Below are 17,952 nucleotides of genomic sequence, written 5' to 3' on the forward strand. Positions count from 1 at the left end.
AGATAACAACATTTCTGTTTTAAACTCAATCAAATAATCCAAGTTTAAGTTCCTTTCTTTTACTTTTTCAAGAATTGTCAAATTAATATATATTCAGTCAATATGCATTTGGAGGTGAATACATCACACAAACACATCAGAGATTGTTATTCCCCACAATGAATGTCCCTCCAGGATCTAGTTTTGCCAGTCATCAAAAGACTTATTACATTTAGAAAACCCTAAACAGAAATATGAGGATTTATTGTGGAAGAACCCGAAGTGAAATTCCAGCACACAAGCCTACGTTTCTGAATCTCAGACAGCAATTGTGCAATTATTAGAAATACTTTGTAGAAAAGTGCTACTGTCACGTGGGGAGGCTCATGTGACATCAAGTTGAAAGAACACATATGAGGGACCACAATAAAGACTTCACATTATACATGTTGATTTTTTTTTGAGGGAAGAAAGGTAATACAGAATAGCCCATCTCTAGACAGCTTATGGCGAAGCATATGTTCATATGGAGCTCCTGAACTTCCTTAATAAGATTCCCATTGAGATTTGTTGTTATTAAGAAGATAAGGGATTTTGTTTCTCATGGTGTGCAGATATTTTGTTCTGTTGTTACTTCTAGTTAAATGCATTTTTAAAATTAAATTGGAATGAACATATTATTTCAAATTGCCTTCATTTTCTTGGAGAGAGAAAAAAGTTCGGGTCTCCATCATTCACCTTTGATGTCCAAGCTCATTCATCCTAATATGTGGATGTCAAGAAGATAAACCACCTTTGCATTAAATTATGGAGTACATCAGAATTACAGTTAAAAAAATAATTAATTATTAATTCAAGTATTAGTCTCTTCATCTATCAATTAACTTACATACATTTATATGCAGACAAAAATATTCCCAGAATAGTATTCTAAGTTTTCTGTTGTAGCAGAAATCATTTTAGTTGAAGCACTCTTGCATTTTTCAAAAACAATTATTGATTGTTGTCTGCATTTTTTCCCCAAGCACTTATATTTATGCGCGCGCGCACACACACACACACACACAATTTACATTCACATACAGTGGAAAATGTTACTTCTCTATTAATCAAGAGGCATATTTTTACTTAATTAAAATGTTACTTTCTGCTAGGAATAGGCACTATTCCTGCTTGAATTATACTAGTGTTCTAATCATCCAAATTCATTTTTCAATTAAATTAAACAGAAAACTAATTTTTAGACTTGTATACTCTCTTTTCTTACTCAAATACATCACATCTCATAACGTATAACAGTAGCTTTCTATTTACCTATCCTCTCTGTTGCGGTCGACAAAGTAGAACTGTTTTCGAAGCCACCTAAAAGTAAACAGTTTTGAAATATTTGTAAATATGTCAGTGAATCACAAAATCTTCCTCTTTAAGAATCCCCCAAATCTTGCAGATTATGTATGTTTGAAAAGTTATGAAAGGAAGCATGGGTTTTAATACACATAGAAAGATGCTGGAAATGAAGGAGAGGCAGTGAAATCAATATATAGTATGCCCTGTGCTTGAAATGGTCCTTCTGTTCCAAATTGTTTTCTTACCTTTCAATTTGCAATGGAGTAGCAGCTTTTAGAGTATCTGCCACAAGCCATTTCAACCCTTTGATCCACATGTTGACTTCATCTTCGGAAGTGGCTGTGAAAATAAAGAACAAACCAAGCCTGTCAAGACATGACACAGGCACTGACCCCTGTATCCAAGAAGGAAGTCACTTTGCAGCTGGTTTCCAATAGACGGAAACTAACCCCATCAATTTTGAGATTTACAAATTATAATAGCTATAAAACCAGTGTTTAAGGAGGAACAATCACATTATTTCAACGTTTAACATTCAATTCATTATGCTTGCTAAGTAAGGAAGAAACATGTTTGTTATCTTCTGAGGCAAATCCCATATGGCAAACAAGAAGGATCTCCAGGGAACTTCAGTAATCAAGTTAGTTCTTTTTTCATCTTTTCAGGCCATAAATGTGCATGCCAAAACTTACTTTAGCATAGCCGAATGTCAACAGACAGGCTAGTGCCATGCTATAAAAGCTAACAATCATTTAAAGATATGTCTATCAGCCAGTTCAAACAACTATCCTACAGTAGCATAATAAGGATGCAGATTGATTGCTCTTATTCAGAATATGGCATATAGTAACATGTTTGCTTAATTGTTTCATGCCACATTCACTATTCCAGTCAGTCTATTCACTGCTTGTGTAGCCATAGGGCCAGTGCTTTTTTTGTAAAAGAAAAAGGTGCCAGAACTCACACATGCCATACAACCTATCTTGCCTACCCTACAAGGTTCCATCCAAAAAAGGTGCCGGAACTCTGTTCTGAGCGTTCTATGAGAAAAAAAGCCCTGCATAGGGCACATAGTATGAGTTGAGGGTTAGGCACCCCAGATTCTGCACAAATCCAGAATCCTGCCCTATGATTAATGCCTTTTGAAGAATTATCCTCAACAAAGGGAAGTGAGCAGAACACGATCCATATTGAACAATGAGATTTCTCTTTATCTTTACCTTAGAAAGTACCCCCCCATTTCCAAATATTAGAAGGTATACAGGAAGATCTGTATACTTTCTAGAATTTGGAGAGGGGAAAACAACATTTAAGACTCTATTTAACTTTTGAAACCATAAGAGAGTAATACTTGCACCACAGCTAGTCATAGAATTAAAGGAGAATGTCCATGTGCTCAGAAGACTGTGGTTCAAGAACTGGCAATAGCTCTCAGTCCTAGCAGCTGTTAGCAATTCTAGAATCATTTTTGCTCATTTGTTCCTCTCTACTGTTCTAAGCCAAGTCTTGTTTTAAAAAGGAGATGAATAGCAATGGTGTTGCTGGCATTCAAAAGCTGCAACAAAAATTGGACTGTAGTGTCATTTCATCGGTTTGATCTACCCACAGTGACAAAGTAAAAGACATCTAACCTTGCAAACTGAGTGTTTTTAATCTGAATTCCATGCCATAAAGGATGACAAAGCAGTGAGACTGTTCTGGGCGGAAACAAGAATCTTCCTGGTATCGGTCAAAATCTCTGGAGTTCTTTCCCTGACGAATTTCTTGGATTTCACGAATATCAACTGTTAAAAGAATAATAAGAGGAAAGGGGGTTGAACTGGAACAAAATTAAGAACAAAAGTACTTTGTAGCTGAAAGCACAATGGGAAGTGCCACAGCTTGATAAACACTGATAAACAACATTATCTGACAATATCATGCAGTTACAAAACATGGTCTTCTATTTGCAATATTAAGTTTACTGTTGCTTAACTTCTAAAACATTAGATACTGGGACTTTTTCTTTGCTGGAGGAGAGATCTCCACCTGAATTACCCTTCCTCTTTGTAAGATATGTGTATTAAATGCTGCTTTCCAATTAAAGCATTTCAAGTATAATCCCAGATTCATATTTATTCGAGTTCTATGATCAACATTTAAGACATTTCATTACTTTATGAACTTTGGGGTGGTAGTAAGGACTTGCATGACACTCTATGGACTTTAAAGAAGCAGGATAGGAAGTGTTCTGTACCAGCCTGCTACCGGCCCTGCAGAAAAGGCAGGGACAACCCCTTTTACAAGAAGGCAAGAGGCTGGAATTACGCCTGCCAAATTTATTGCTACAAAAACAAATAGAACAAGACACAAACCAAGAAACAGGAGCTTTTCAAGCGGTTGCCTTCAGCAAACCAGCCCTCCCACGCATTCCCCCTTAAATACAGTTCAGAGCGTGGCTTCTCTCTGCCTCCTTCCGAGGAGCCCCATTGCCTTCCTCTGTTTACTCCTGATTGACTGCCTCCTGCGTCGGGCGTCTTTGAACAGGGCCAGCTGTGGGTCATCTTCATCCACGCTGTCAGGCTCACACCGCTGGGTCTGCGTCGTGACCAGATGAGAGGGGCCTGGCTGGGGGCTCTCATCAAGCTGTCCAATCCCCTCAGCAAGCTCTTCAACACCCCCCTCCTCCTCCTCCTCTGAGTCGTCCGACCCAACTGCCGAACCCACAGGCTGACCCTGAATCACAACAGGAAGACTACTGACTCTTTTGAACTTTGGTGATGGAAAAAACTCCTAAGAATTCTGCGGACAGACAAGTAAAACAATCAAATGGATTGTTCACCAAATCAACTTAAGAGTTGTCACTCAAGGCGGAAATAACCAGGCTTAAATTATCCTACTTCATACACATTAAGCAAAGACCTAGATTTCTGGAGAAGGCTCTAATCTGGGAAAGGTAACAGGAAAGGGAAGGAGAGGATGACCAAAAGCAAGGTGGGTGAACTCAACTACAGTGGTGATGGGTATACCACTGGAAGGCCTGAAAGACCAAGTTAGGGACGGCTCATGACGGAGAAAATCTATCTATGTGACAACTAAGAGTCAATGGCTAGACAAGTACATAACCAATCAAGGAAGGATTTGCAAACAAACATTTCTAAGATATATTTAATTTCTGGCACGGCAAAGTATGCAGATGTAAGTCATACAATAAATATGACTGAGTAAGAAAAAGCAGGATACTCAAGAAGAATGAACTGTAAATAATGTTGGGCCAAAACAACAAAAATTTATCTAGGCTAAAGTTACAGTGCTGATGAATTCAATTCATTCATATAACTCAAAACTATTTTCTCTACTGAGGTCCCTATCTTGAATCTAAAATCTATCCTGAAATTCCTATCTGAATTATAATTCACTCCAAGTAATTGTAATTATAAACTGCAGTGAGCAATTAACATCATTGGCTGAGAGACAGTGACTGACCCAAAGTCACCCAGCAAGCTTTCATGTGGATTTGGCAAAAAAGCAGACCCTGTGTCAGGATCCACCCCAAACCACGTCTTAGGAAGATAAAAACTCTTGGAGTCAGTTCGAGTCCAAAAGGAATCTTTACTAGGACATGCTTGGTTGTGGGAATACAAGACAGGACTTGGTATTGTTTTACAAATTGAAATTTTATAAAGGGTACCCGGTTCAACCCCCCTTCACTCAACCCCATTTGGTCAGCCCCCATCCTTCTACTTCGTGTCATCCCTTTCGTGGGGAAAAAAAAGGAACTTCGAATCTTTATAGTTATTGCCTTCTTCCTCTCCAGAATTAAAAACACAAGCCAGATACCTTCTTCTCTAACGCTCCCTTTTGATCCCCCCAGTTCAAAAGGTTCCCTTGGCCTTTGAAATAACCTAAGGCAGGGTGAATCCACATATGCTCCTCCTTCCTCGGGAGATGGCAGAATCCATATGGGGGGGGGATGATGTTTTAAACATACATTTATGAATGTGATATAAATGGATTCTGACACCCTGCACTTGCAGGAAAATGCTAAGAAAAAAAAACTGTACATGAACAATCCTGGCACCACTAGAGGTCACTGTGGCAAATCCCAAACTGATAGCAACAACTATTTTCACTAGAAAAAAAGAAAGGAAACATCAGTAGCAGATAATTTTTAAAAGTCTCCTAGGAACAAAACTGGGGGGGGAGGAGGAGGGGACTAGTTTTATGAAAGTAACAGAGAAGTCAAACCTTGGTTTCTTTGTTTGCTATATGAACAAATGCAAGTTCAATGAACAAATGCAAGTTTGCACTTTTACCTCGCAGTGGATATTGTTGATTATATGTTTGCATTTATTTATTTATTTATTTATTTTAATACCATTTATATCCCGCCCTTCTCCGAAGACTCAGGGCGGCTTACAAGCTTAGCAATAGCCTTCATTCTATGTATATGCCTGCTTATTTAGACTAAATATCTACACATTTAAGTAACTGCAACTCATATACATACGCTATACAATTTCTAGCCCAGAGATAGTCTTCCTTGGCCTCCTATCCCAAATTCCAATATGAAAATTTGGTTTATTGCTACATGAAGCAACTCCATGCATTTACGTTCAGCAAAGTAACAAGAAGATTAAATAAAATGAATTCTAGATTTACTTAAATCCAGCATGATAAAACTTAATGAAAGTTGACGAATAGTATGGGAAAAATGTGAAAGGCAGGAAAGAGGAACCAAAGCTGATGAAACACACAACATAGTGTCCTTTTCTGCTATAGAAGAAGCTCAACCACCTTTTGCTTCCTAAAGAGGAATCACTTCTCTCAGCCCTTCCAGATGTTTACCTATCCATAGATTCTCCATCTCCTGGACTGTAATGAACCTTTACACCTTGGCCATTTTGTCTCTGGAACAATTTAGAAAACTGATCTTTTCTGGGAAGTGAAACGCAAGAACTGAATACAGGTAGTCCTCAACTTACAGCCGCAATTGAGCCCAAAATTTCTGTTGTTAAGCGAGACATTTGTTAAGTGAGTTTTGCCCCATTTTATGACCTTTATTGCCATAGTTGTTAAGTGAATCAGTGCAGATGTTAAGTTAGTAACATGGTTGTTAAGTGAATCTGCCTTCCCCATTGACTTTGCTTGTAAGTAGGTCGCAGTGGGTTAGGACGCTGAGCTTGTCGATCAGAAGGTCGGCAGTTTGGCGGGTCGAATCCCGAGTGCCGCGTAACAGAGTGAGCGCCTGTTACTCGTCCCAGCTTCTGCCAACCTAGCAGTTCGAAAGCACGTAAAAATGCAAGTAGAAAAATAGGGACCGCTACGGTGGGAAGGTAACAGTGTTCCGTGCGCCTTTGGCGTCTAGTCATGCCGGCCACATGACCACGGAGACATCCTTGGATGAGCGCTGGCTCTTCGGCTTTGAAACGGAGATGAGCACCGGCCCCTAGAGTTGGAAACGACTAGCACGCATGTGCGGGGGAACCTTTACCTTTACCTTTAGGTCGCAAAAGGTGATCACATGACCCCAGGACACTGCAACTGTCATAAATGTGAGTCAATTGTTAAGTGTCTAAGTTTTGATCCCGTGATTGTGGGAATGTTGCAATGGTCACAAGTGTGAAAAATGATCATGGCATTTTTCAGTGCCATTGTTAACTTCGAATGGTCAATAAATGAACTGTTGCAAGTTTTGGACCACCTGTATTAAGAAGCACCACTTTTTTCTATTCTAATCTGTTACATACTCAGCAAGACACACACACTCCCCTCACAACTATAAGGAATCCCCGGCAGCCATTGACAGCCGTCAAAAGGCTGCCGCGGCATTCCCCCCCCACACAGACGCGACAAGCGGCCGATTCTGACAGCTGTCAAACTGCCGCGCATGCGCAGTACACTGACAGCTGTCAAACCGGCCGATTCTGACAGCTGTCAAACTGCCGCGCATGCGCAGTACACTGACAGCTGTCAAACTAAGCTAACCGCGCATGCGCAGTCCAGCCGGAGCTGTCAAAGCTGCCAGCTGGCCCCTGGCAACAAGCCGCTGTCAGCCACGCCTACCTTAGCTGGTCTCCTCCTTATTGGATGTTGTTGTTAGGCGGGAGAACCCCGCCTGTTTATTGGTTCTAAACAAAGTTGTTGATGTTCCTGTTTACTATAAATTCGGGGGATTCCCGGCGGTACCTCGCCCGGGACCTCTGCCCAATAAACGAATTGTTTGGACTGTGCCTACTGTCTCCTGTCGTCCCTCAAGACACTCCACCTGGCGACGAGGGTGGGATCCGGGTCTGCTTGTAAGCTGAAGCCACAAGTGAAGGAGGGAAGCCGTCCCACCAGCTGACACCGCTGAAGTCACTTGCTGGTTCGGGAGAGCACTCCATGTACACCACCCTAAGCAGACCTGCGGACCAGACAGTATGGCCAATCTTGGGCATGTCCGAGAATTCGATGTCTCCCAGCCCGAGGGCTGGGAATCACATCTCGGGCAAGTGGAGGGGTACCTCCTCGTCAATAACATCGTCGAGGATCGCCCCAAAGCCGCGGCGCTCCTCTGCCTCAGCGGCCCGGCGGTCTATGATGTCGCCGTAGGGCTCTGCGACCCCGATCCGGTGGCCACTGTGCCATACGCCGAGTTAGTCGACCGCCTCAATCGACACTTCTCGCCGAGACGGTCCGAGTTGTACTGGCGCCTGAATTTCGCCCGCCAGTACCAACGACCAGGCGAGCCGGCCAAATCGTTCATAGCGACGGTCCGACAAGCGGCCCGACGCTGCCGTTTCCCGGACCTCGAGGACCGCATAAGGGACCAGGTCATCGTCAGTCTGAGGAACCTGAAGCTTCAGAAGAAACTCGTCACTAAGCCGACGATGGACCTGGCCGAGTTAACGATTGAAATCATGGCGTACGAAGATAGCCATCGGGAAGACGCGCTGCCGGCGGGAAATCCTTTCGCAGGGTCAGTCCACCATGACTGCCCTAGAAATTCCAACCCGGGAACAGCCGAGCAGAAGACCGAAGTGGACGCCATCCGTCCGAGACCCGCCAACCCCCAGGCTCGCCGTGAGGGTGACAAAAGACCAGATCGGCCGGCCGGAGGCTCAAAGGAGACCACCAAACGCTCCAAGTGCGCCAGCTGCGGTGGCAACCATGCCAGGGCATCATGCAAATTTCGCAATGCCAAGTGCCATGGCTGCGGCAAAACCGGCCACATTCGCTCCGCCTGCCGCAGCACCAGCCGCGAGACCCTTCACGACCTGGAGGCCGCCCCGGAAGGTAATATTCCCTCCCCCAAATTGCCAGGGAAGACCCTATGGTCATCTGTCATGACCACTAGCACGGACCAGGGGCCCTTAACCACCAGCTATTTCCGTCCCAAAATTAAAATTCAGGTCCGGATACAGGGAATCCCCTGCGAGATGGAGGTGGACTCTGGGTCCTCAGTCTCCATCCTTTCCTGGGACACACTACAAGGAATCGCGCGTCAGTGCAGACGCCGGTTTCCTATTACCCCCTCGAAAATTCTTCTAGCCGATTTCCAGGGCGCCCCTATCAAATTAAAAGGGGAAACTAGGCTCTCCATTAACTACCAGCAATTCCAGGGAGAACTAACAGCCCAAATCGCAGCAGGTAAACGAGCCAGCCTCATTGGCCTTGACTGGTTCGAACCCCTGGGGATAAAAATTATGGGCGTTAACCACTCTCAGCCTCACCAATTACAAGCCGTCTGCCAACAATACGCAGACGTGTTTGACGGGTCGCTGGGGAAATTCAATGGCCCCCCCATTGACCTAAAACTAAACCCAGAGGTCCTGCCTATCAGGATTAAGGCAAGAAGAGTCCCTTTCGCTCTCAAATCTAAAATAGAAGCGGAGCTCAACAGGCTAATTGGACTGGGAGTCATAGAACCCACGGAAGGGGGCACTTGGGAAACCCCCATAGTCACCCCTGTCAAGCCTAATGGGGAAGTCCGCCTCTGCGCGGACTATAAAGCCACCCTTAATCGTGCTTTGAACCCCCATGCCTACCCAGTCCTAGCCGTCAGGGATGTGCTCTCCTCCATTCAGGCAGGCACTATTTTCGCCAAACTAGACTTAGCCCATGCATTTTTGCAGCTGCCAGTCTCAGAGCAAACGGCCAATGCCCAGACCATAGTCACCCACCGCGGAGCGTTCAGGGTGAACCGCCTGCAGTTCGGAATCGCAGTGGCACCTGGAATATTCCAGGAAACCATGGAGCGAACCCTTAAAGGAATCCCTGGGGTCTGCCCTTACTTCGATGACGTGCTCATCGCGGGGGAATCCGAGGAAATATTGGCTGACAGGCTGCGAGAGGTGCTTCAAAGATTCCGCACCGCCGGCCTCAAATTAAAGAAAGAAAAGTGCTCTATAGGGGTCCCATCTACTGAATTTTTGGGTTACAAAATTGACGCTAACGGAATCCACCCCACGGATTCTAAAGTCAAAGCCATCAGGGCAGCCCCACCCCCCAAAAATAAGGCAGAACTACAAGCCTTTCTGGGTCTCATAAACTTTTATCATGCCTTCCTCCCCCACAAAGCTTCCATAGCAGAGCCGCTCCACAGGCTATTAGACAAAGGAGCCTAGTGGCTCTGGACCCAAACCCACGATGACAGTTTTAACAAATTGAAACAACTCCTTTCAAGCAAATCTACTGTCACCCATTACAAAGAGAAAATGCCCCTCTGCGTCGCTTGCGACGCCTCACCCTATGGCATAGGCGCTGTCCTCAGCCACCTCCACAGCGATGGAACTCAATCCCCCATCGCATACTACTCCAGGACCTTATCCAAAGCCGAGCGCAATTACGCGCAAATTGACAAGGAGGCCCTAGCATTAGTGGCGAGCGTGAAGAAATTTCACAATTACTTATACGGTCGGCACTTCACAATTTTTACCGACCACAAACCCCTGCTAGGGCTCTTCACCTGGGACAAATTGACCCCACAAATTTTATCCCCCAGAATGCTTCGCTGGACCACATTCCTAGCAGCATACTCCTTTAAAATCGAACACAAACCAGGCAAGGAAATGGGTCATGCAGATGGCCTTAGCAGACTGCCCCTGCCCAACTTCGACCCAGACCCCGCACCAGCCGGCCAAATCCTGGCTATCCAGGAACTGCCGGACCGCCCCGTATCTGCAAAAGAAATAGCTGCTGCAACCAGCAAGGACAAACTCCTGGGAAGGGTTCTAACCTGGGTCTTAACCGGCTGGCAATCCACCTCCCCGGGTCCAGAATTTCAGCCTTACTTCCTAAGGCGCCATGAACTTTCAGCCCACCTCGGCTGCATCCTCTGGGGCAGCCGTGTCATTATACCCACCCCGCACAGACAACAAGCTCTAACCTCCCTCCACGACAGCCACCCCGGTGTGGTCAAAATGAAATCCCTCGCCCGCAGCTACCTATGGTGGCCGGGGCTCGATGCAGACATCGAAAACTTTGTAGCTACCTGCAACATGTGCCAACAGACCAGGCCACCCCCCCCCACATGCCCCCGTTCATAAGTGGGAGGTGACTAAGAACCCCTGGTCCAGGGTTCATATTGATTACGCCGGCCCCTTCCAAGGGCAAAATTTTCTTATAATAGTGGATAGTTTCTCCAAATGGCTCGAGGTCATCCCTGTAGCTAGCACAACCTCAGCAGCCACAATCAGGGGATTGAGGAGGGTATTTGCCACCCACGGGTTGCCTGATGTCATTGTATCCGACAACGGCCCCCAATTTACCTCTCATGACTTCCAGATTTTCACCAGGGCCAACTTGATTAGGCATGCCACCTCCGCGCCCTTTCACCCCTCCACGAACGGTCTCGCAGAGGCCATGGTGAAGGCGACTAAAGAAGCCCTAAAGAAAATCATCTCCGGCGACTGGCACTGCAGACTGGCAAAATACCTCCTGGCCCAACACTCCACGCCTTGCTCCACCACCGGCAAGTCTCCGGCTGAGCTCCGTTGGGGGCACCGCCTGGTCACCAAACTGGACCGTTTGCACCCCGACAGGGCAGCCGCCGAACCAATCCACGCACCAACTGTCAAAATCTTCCCTCCCGGCCAGCCCATCTGGGCAAAGAACTTCGGGGCCGGCGACAAGTGGCTACAAGGCGTGATCTCGAACCAGACTGGCCCAGTCTCCTACCTCATCAACTTAGGAGACGGAAGGCTCATCAGACGACACGCCGACCGAGACCGCGGGTGCCACAGGACCGCATTCCCCGAACTCACCCGGGCACGCTAATCCCCCCAGCGGCGCCACCACTGCCACCTAGCCCAGCACCGCACGTCCCAGACGTCGCCGACAGCCCCCAACCTCCAAGCCCCGAAACTTTCCCCGCCGAGGAAAGGGAGGACCAGCCCAGCACAAGCCAGCCCAGCTCAAGCCTTCGACGCTCCACCAGACTGCGGAAAACCCCTTCGTACTTGGCTGACTATGAATGGGCCGGCAGCAGAAACAGCGAAGCCGACCCAAGCTGAACTTCTAGGGGCAGGGGGGGAAGGGGTGTTACATACTCAGCAAGACACACACACTCCCCTCACAACTATAAGGAATCCCCGGCAGCCGTTGACAGCCGTCAAAAGGCTGCCGCGGCATTCCCCCCCACACAGACGTGGCAAGTGGCCGATTCTGACAGCTGTCAAACTGCCGCGCATGCGCAGTACACTGACAAACTGCCGCGCATGCGCAGTACACTGACAGCTGTCAAACTAAGCTAACCGCGCATGCGCAGTCCAGCCGGAGCTGTCAAAGCTGCCAGCTGGCCCCCGGCAACAAGCCGCTGTCAGCCGCGCCTACCTTAGCCGGTCTCCTCCTTATTGGATGTTGTTGTTAGGCAGGAGAACCCCGCCTGTTTATTGGTTCTAAACAAAGTTGTTGATGTTCCTGTTTACTATAAATACGGGGGATTCCCGGCGGTACCTCGCCCGGGACCTCTGCCCAATAAACGAATTGTTTGGACTGTGCCTACTGTCTCCTGTCGTCCCTCAAGACACTCCATAATCCAAATTGGTTTTTCTTATCTCCTTGAGCTAACATTTTTCTTTTGCTTGTTTTCAATGACCATTCAAAAATGTTCAGTATGCAGTGACTCCTGCTTTGTATCTTGCGTTCAAGACTGAGTTAGATTACAAATAATCTTACAGTTCATTAGGTTTCAAGAATCCATATTTTTCCTTATTATAACTTTTCATTGGAACTCAAATTTTCAGCATCAATTTCTCACAATCTCAGGGGCTCCATCTAACCAAGAGGAAATAATTAGGAAGCAATCTAGCTTGCTTCTGGTGACTGAGAAGACAATTCTCATTCCTTGCTATCTTTTCCAAGTGAATAATTTATCTCGGAGTTGCAGTCTTTCATGAATACAGACAGAATCATGTAGTGATGAAAGTGTTAGACTGGCACCAGGCAAACACAGGTTCAAGTCTATTCTGAGGTATAGAAGCTTATTGGGTGACTTTAGGCTAATCACTTTTTTCCGCCCAACCGCTTGGTGTGGTTGTTGAGGGGCAAAGTAGGAGATGCCACATCTTTTTGGAAGCTCCAAAGGGATCTGCAGTGAGTTACAAGAGGTCAGTTACATCCCAATATTTGGTTAGGTCCTTGTAGGCTTATTAAGGCACTCCAAGCCTGACTAGTCCCATCTGAGACCTTTGACAGAAGGTCAGGATCTATAAGAAATCATTGCACTAGTTATATTGCAAAATTAAAGATGACAAATAAAAATAAAGCCAGAAAACATTCAGTATATGAAGCTCCTTACTGACCCATCAACAAAATAAAGTAGAATTCCTATCAAGAGACTGATCAGAATTAAGTGAAGGTAAACTCAGCCCTTCAGCTTTGTTTTCACTTGTCAAATACCTGGTTGGTGGTATTTCATGTATATTTTTAAGAGTGCTGCGTACGTAGCTTCAAAGGATTCCCAAGCACTCTACAGAAGCCTTTGAACTAGGCTCCTCATGTACCTTCCGTTGAAATATTTCATGCTAACCTGAACATTTATAAATAAGAGTACACTAAAACATTTTGGAAATGCAAATGTTGTTTAGTGTTTGTTTTTAGCATGTTACAGAAAGTAGGAGTTTAAATATAACTTCTTTTCCTGAAAGAGAAGAGTGTACCATAGTATTTATTTTCTACTTTAGAGTATGAGGGTTTTGTTTGGTTTCTTAAAAAAAAAAACTTGATCCAGTCCAGATGCACTAGTCCTTTCCATCAGTATACCTAACTAAGCGGCAGCACCTAACCAGCTCTGGCTAAACTTGAAAAGTTAAGCAGGGTTGATGTGGTTAACATTTGAATGGTAAACCAACAGAAAACATTTCATATAAGAAGACAATGATAAACCACTTCCATATTATTACTAAGAAAACTGTATAGGTGTGCTCATGAAGTCACTAGCTTGAAATTTGATGAGATGTTCCTTTTTTTCACCAAAGATTTGTTGAGTTTACAATTGTCAGCTTCTGAACTCAGAAGACCCAATTGGGAATTCTAGGAATTGCACCCAACATATGTGGAGATTAACTAAGATTTAGAAAGTAAATACAAGTAATTAAACTTGTTCCAAAACAATACTTCAAATGGATAAGTTAATGTGACAAAACAAAGTCAGACTGTCTGAAAAGAAAGATGGGCTAAGGAAGTGGGGGAAGGATTCCTATCTGATAATAATGCTACTTTTCCCCATCTGGTTCTCAAAGTAGCTTCTACACACAGATGTGGCAGAAAATCAGACACTTCTCTGAACTGCGTATCTGTGGGAGACTAAACTGCGTAGTGCTCTGCATGTTGACACATGTGTGGTTCAAACTTCCTCTCTACATTTCATAGCAGAAAGTGAGCATCTGTACTGTAAATAAAGTATTTTGGATTTCAATTACAAAATCAGTTATGTCTCTCTTATGTGCAAGAAGATCTACTTACTGAGCTCCATGTGCCTGAGAAATGGAAGACTGTTTATTTCTAAAACCACAATACTGTGGCTTTCTCCATCAAGAATGTCATCTCTCCTTGATATATTTTTGTGAAGGGGACACCTATTGCTTATATAAAGGGAGTCATAACAAAATGATAATACATAAGCACTACTGCCAACTTTTTTTCTGTTCCTTCCAAACTGCACTTGCTTGAGCCTCTGAGATAAATCATACAAAAAAAACCTCAATGTGAGCGATCATATCATTTTGCTTTAGCTAAATCAATCACAATCAAGGAAGAAGTTAATGGGTAGAGCATCAGCAATTAGATTTAATTACTGGGTTTGCACATGATCTACACTGAGCTAAAATGAGGCTGGGTAAGTTGTTATAGAAACCAAGCCATTATCTTAGTATAATGAATCAATTAAACTGTAATATGTGAACTTAGCAAGTATGTTTTGTTAAGAAGGGTTTAAGGTTTACCATGTTGCATTAATAAAGTCAGTGTCCCAAAAGTAGAATCAGTTATTCTTCTGGGTACAAAAAAATTCCTCTCTTTCACTTTGCTTGGAGGACACAAGCAATGAGACCAGATGAACAACAGAATGAATAAAAATCAACTCAAGTAATTATTGTTTTTGTAATTGGTACTTTGGGGCTCTTCTTGGTCTATCACAATTGAATCAGTCTCAGGGATACTGTAGTAATAGTTTTCTGTACTAGGTTGAGGGCTGGTCTAGATAGTCCAGTCTTTATAATATACAGTATGATTCTGTGAAACAATTATAATATTACGACCTGAACTGAACAGTTTAGACCCGTGGTGGCGAACCTATGGCACGTGTGCCACAGGTGGCATGCAGAGCCCTCTCTGTGGGCACGCGTGTCATTGCCCCAGTCCTAGTAGGCCTTCAGCTGGGTTTTATAAAACCTTTTTGCTTTCCGCCACCGTGTGCTAAAAAAAAAAAAAGTTCAATCAATTTCAACTTCTTGCAGGGAAAAAAAGATCTTGCAACGTTGGGATTGATTGATTGAACTTTTTAGTCCCACCCAGTCTGCCATTACTACCACAGCCATGCCCACCCAATGGGCCACATCCACCCAATGGGCCACACCCAACTGGCACCCGATACATAAGTGGGTTTTGGGTTGCACTTTGGGCACTCTAAAAGGTTCGCCATCACTGGTTTAGACTGAAAAACAAAAAACTCTCATGATTGTTCACTGCGAATTACAATATCATTAGTGTTATTGATAGATTATATCTGCCCCAAAGAAATGGAGACAGAAGTTTATTTCAAGTCAAACAAACTGTTGGAAAAGATAAGTGTGCATTGGCTGATTACATAAAAGACCGTCAAGAACAAGCACTGATGCAAATTAAAAATTGGAACTTATGGAATGTGCAGGAAACAAAACATGAATATCAAAATAATGTAATAAAAACTGAAACAGAATGCTGGCAAGGAAAAACATTATATGCTTAATTTCTACAAAAGATCCATGGAAAATGGATAAAAATAAAATGAGGCAATGTATTACAACTGGAACATTACAAAAAGAAACTGACTGCTCAAAAGTAAGCTATTTGAACCAATAAGATCAAAGGCCAGAACTGATTTAAAGTGCAAATTGTGCAACAAAAAGCAGAAAAAACAGTAATAATATATCTAGCTCATGCAAGAAGATCACACAAACTAAATATCAAGAACATAATACAGTTCCAAGATGATTCACTAGAACACCTTGTAAAAATATCATGTGCCAATAATAAAAAAATTGGCGGGAACATATAATTGAAAATGTAGTAAAAAATATTTAAAATATTGTGAGATTTCTGAATACAAACTGATAAAGTCTTGATGCGTAACACATCAGATTTGACTGTGGTTGACAAGAAGTGCAAATAATTGATGTGGCAATGCCAAGGGATAGTAGAATTGAAGACAAAGATCATAAAGGATCAAGATCTGAAAACAGAAATGGAAAGATTATGATATGAACAATCAGTGGTGGTCCCAATGATTATTGGCACACTGGGTATCATACCAAAGAGTGTTGGACAATACTTAGGTAATCTGTGCATTAATAAAATTTCCACCTGTCAGTTACAAAATATCACAATACTAGAATCCACACACATACTATGCTGATACACTACAATATCCTTCAACACTAGGTTAAAATACTGGCAGCTGTGATATATACAAAAACAATAGAAAAGACAATCTCAAAAGCAAAAACAAATGAAGCACTAAAATGCAGACTATTTTAAATGTCTTTTTTCTCGGACTTCCGGTGGCTCCGTGGCGCCGGAGACAGCCTTCCCGGGCTGCCCGCCGCCCAGCTGTGTGATTTTTCGCCCGAAACAGCGCCGATCAGCTGTTCGGGCGAATTTGAAGCCCCCTCCTCGGGAGAAGAGGAGGGGGTGAGCCCCCAGGTAGGGGTTGAGTTCTCCGGGGCCGCCTGAGCTTGGAGCTTGGGCGGCTGAAGGATCGAACTCCCCCGCAGCCTGGGCTGCTCCCAGCTGGCTTGCGTCTCTGCTCCGGATTTCATGGAGCAGAGCCAGGCGTCTGCGACCATCCCTGCTTGAAGGAGAGACTATGAAAGGAAAAGAGCAGGCAGAGCAGTACAAGAGGGAAAGATGAAGAGATGAAAAGGATTATTTTATTTTACTCTCGAGCTTGATGGACTTTGCTTAAAACTTAAAGTGAAAGTGCGACACAATTGTAAGTAAAAGATGGCGTCTAAACCTCCCCCTAGAACTTTTCGGAGTGCTGGAAATTCTCCGGTGCAACAACAATCATTACTGCAGGCGTTGCATTCTCCAGATGTAGTGACATCGAAGGATCTTGAAAAACATACCCAGTTAATTTTGGAGTCAATGGGTGTTAAATTTGCACAGATGGAGGAGAAATTGGAGAAATTGGAGCAGATGGGAGATCCCAGCTGGGTTGAGCTTTATGTATGAAGGCAAAAGGTACTGTTTGGGTACTGTGAAGCAAGCGCATGATTTTTACAACAATGTCTTAAAAGCAACCCCATCAACACTTTTGGAAGCTGCAGAGGGATCTGGAGAAGGAGAACATCAAGAGGATGAAGATGGACAGATAGACGAGAATGGTACAGGAGGAGATCAAGCTGCAACTCTTTTGGATGATCCTAGAGAACAGAGGGTGACGCGTGCTGCCTTAAAACGCTCAAAAAAGAAAAGAAGATAGGTCTAGTAGAAATCTATGGAACTTCCACAACATACTGATAGTCAAGGGGTAGTTGTGTTTTTAAGAGTTTTGGGATGATATGTATGGTAACAGAATCTTTAATTTGGAATTAATGGACAATTTACTACAGAGGAAGAGGAAGAAAGTTTTGTGGGTTAATGTGGGTTAATTTGTGTAAGAATTATCTATTATAGCCTATTTTGGCTAGAGAGGTTAATAGGGATAGGTGTTTGTGATGTGTAAATGAGAATATGTTTAGGAAATAGTGAATTGTGGAAGAACATAGATGGGAATGACGCTAGTTTTCTTTTATTTTAGTTTTTTATACATATTTAGTATTATTAAGGATTGGTCTACTCTATATAAGCTAGAGAGTGATGGATTTTAGAGTTTATAATTGTTAGTATATGATTGTTTATGATTGCTTTTTAGATATATACCTTGTATTTTGCTCTGGGAAGTCGGGGGGGGGGAGGGGGGGA

The 17,952-nt window shown here is 43.8% G+C and overlaps 1 protein-coding gene across 5 annotated transcripts in view; it reads right to left on the bottom strand.

Annotated features, from left to right (window-relative positions):
• PLCG1 (phospholipase C gamma 1) overlaps nt 1–17,952 on the bottom strand; it is a 94,201-nt gene that overhangs the window by 50,711 nt on the left and 25,538 nt on the right. For 3 of the 5 annotated variants that reach the window (XR_014025800.1, XM_081322588.1, XM_081322587.1), the window contains exons 2-5: nt 2,958–3,110; nt 1,572–1,665; nt 1,294–1,341; nt 718–741 (exon numbers count right to left, since the gene is read on the bottom strand). Coding sequence is in view for 4 of the 5 variants with exons in the window: in XM_081322588.1 (XP_081178714.1) it covers nt 718–741; nt 1,294–1,341; nt 1,572–1,665; nt 2,958–3,110 (319 nt within the window). In the remaining variant the exon portion in view is untranslated. The remainder of the gene's footprint in view (nt 1–717; nt 742–1,293; nt 1,342–1,571; nt 1,666–2,957; nt 3,111–17,952) is intronic. The other 2 variants (XM_081322590.1, XM_081322589.1) reach the window with 1 other exon arrangement.

The sequence above is a fragment of the Vipera berus genome (genome assembly GCF_964194415.1).
Source record: "Vipera berus genome assembly, chromosome: 3".
In the NCBI taxonomy this organism is placed as follows: domain Eukaryota; kingdom Metazoa; phylum Chordata; class Lepidosauria; order Squamata; family Viperidae; genus Vipera; species Vipera berus.